Source organism: Macadamia integrifolia, chromosome 5, assembly GCF_013358625.1.
Source record: "Macadamia integrifolia cultivar HAES 741 chromosome 5, SCU_Mint_v3, whole genome shotgun sequence".
NCBI classification, from domain to species: Eukaryota; Viridiplantae; Streptophyta; class Magnoliopsida; order Proteales; family Proteaceae; genus Macadamia; species Macadamia integrifolia.
The window spans coordinates 39,949,551-39,951,525 of record NC_056561.1 but is presented as its reverse complement, the minus strand read 5'-3'; the positions used below and the strand labels follow the sequence as shown (position 1 = coordinate 39,951,525).

General features: G+C 44.3%; 1 protein-coding gene across 1 annotated transcript; it reads left to right on the top strand.

Annotated features, from left to right (window-relative positions):
• Positions 1-258: 258 nt before the first annotated feature.
• LOC122078071 (ethylene-responsive transcription factor ESR2-like) lies at positions 259-1,442 on the top strand. Its single transcript, XM_042643941.1, has one exon. It carries the CDS (start codon positions 259-261, stop codon positions 1,321-1,323), a length of 1,065 nt encoding a protein of 354 aa, XP_042499875.1. The 3' UTR covers positions 1,324-1,442.
• The last annotated feature ends 533 nt before the right edge of the window (positions 1,443-1,975 follow it).

The following is a 1,975-nucleotide window of genomic DNA, read 5'->3' as shown; positions in this document are numbered from 1 at the left end:
AGAGAGAGAGAGAGAAAGAGATCACAGCCCTTTAGAGGAAGACAGTTGGCCAGTAGAGATCTTAATCGTTAGAATATGGAAGAATATTTTCAAAAATTCTTTCTTGATTACTCTTCCTAGTGTTTTGATTCTCTCTATAAATATGACTACCAGTGTCTGTTCCGTCCTCTTATCTCCCCCTGGTTACTCATCTACTTATTCCTGAACCCTCTCTCTAGAGATTGTTGTTCAAATCCTCAAAGAGTACTACCTCCTGTCATGGAAGAAGCTCTCAGGCGACTTAATGGTCTCAATTACTCGTCGGAATCGGACCCAACTGACATGTGTACGGAACAGCAGCAGAAGAAATGCAGCAACAATAACAACAAAAAATGTGTGAAAGAGAGTGGTGGAGGCTCCGGCGGTGGTGGGAATATGAAGTACAGGGGAGTCCGGCGGCGGCCATGGGGTCGATACGCAGCGGAGATAAGGGACCCACAGTCCAAGGAGAGGCGATGGCTGGGAACCTTCGACACTGCAGAGGAGGCTGCCTGCGCATACGACTGCGCTGCTCGTGCCATGAGAGGCCAAAAGGCTCGCACTAACTTCGTCTACCCTACTTCCCCACCTCATCCTCATCATCATCACCCCCAACTCTTCCCCTCTCCTTTCGATTTTCCTCCTATCCAATCTTCACCTTCCATGAAAGACCTTCACGTCCACCAACACGTGACCTTCTCTGATTGGGAAATGGGAGCCCCTAGGCCTTCTATCCATGACTTACTCGTCGGTTCTTCTTCATCTTCGAGCTCTGCTCTACCACCACTACCCGAAGCCAAACCCTACTTTGGAATCCCTCACTCTGTTGGTCCTTGCTCTTTCTCTTCAAATCCTCCGTTGTCCATGAAAAGCTCTTCTTTCAATCAAACCCACGTCGAAGATCACCAAGGTTCCACTGCTCCCAGTTCTGATGATCCTATGGATTTCTTTCACTCAGAGCCTGCTCATTCTGGTTTGCTGGAGGAGATCGTCAATGGATTCTTACCCAAATCTGGTTCGTCTTTGTCTTCTTCGATGACCAACTCCAACAATAACCCTTCTCGTTCAGTGGATGATTCAATGGCGGGGGACTCGGTGAAGCAGTTTGAAAATGACCATTTCAATCTCTATTTGGAATACCAAAATGCACTTGAGGCTCCTCCTTATTCTGGTGTTTCTCAATCTTACCGTGATCAAGCACTTGTGGACAATCAGGTCTTTTCTGAAGAAATGATTCAAGAGTTAATGCGCAACCCGGAGCTTCTTCATATCTTTGCAGCAAAGTTGCAGTCCCATGAGAACTAGGAAGTCAACTATATATGTAGTTTAGCTTTAAAGAACTTTTTCATTTTTCTCTGTTTTAGGCTTCTTATGTGTTTTGTCTTGTAGTAATTTCTCCTGTTTACAGTTCTACTTTGAATGGAATGACCCTAGTGAAGAAGAAGATGAAGATGATCGATGGTTCTTGCTTTCTATAATTATTCTTCATTGTCATGGCCTCCCTCCCTCTTGGGTCTTTTGAATCTTTGACACTGACACTCAAGAATTTGGAGTCTGCAATCTCTCTCTCTCTCTCTCCCTCTCTCCCTCTTTCTCTCTCTCTCTCTGATACGAAGGGGCACACGTACAGAGATTGTTCTAATCAATAATTTAATAGAGACTGAAACTGAGTTGACCTGTAAACACTTTCCTGGAAAGGTATATCTCCTTTTAGCCTTTCGGGTGGATATGAAGATTGAAGAAGAATAAAGAATTAGAAGGTGGTATGAAGATTGAAGAAGAATAAATAATTAGAAGATTGGAGGACAAATCCACCCTAGGATTGATTGGGTTCTGTGGTTCATCACCCAAGGAATTCCAAGTAAGTTTGAAAAAAGGTGGCACTGATAGATTTTCCAAAAGTCTCCAATCATGCACCGGGCCCATCTTCTTCTTGCTTCCCTTTCATAGATCGCTT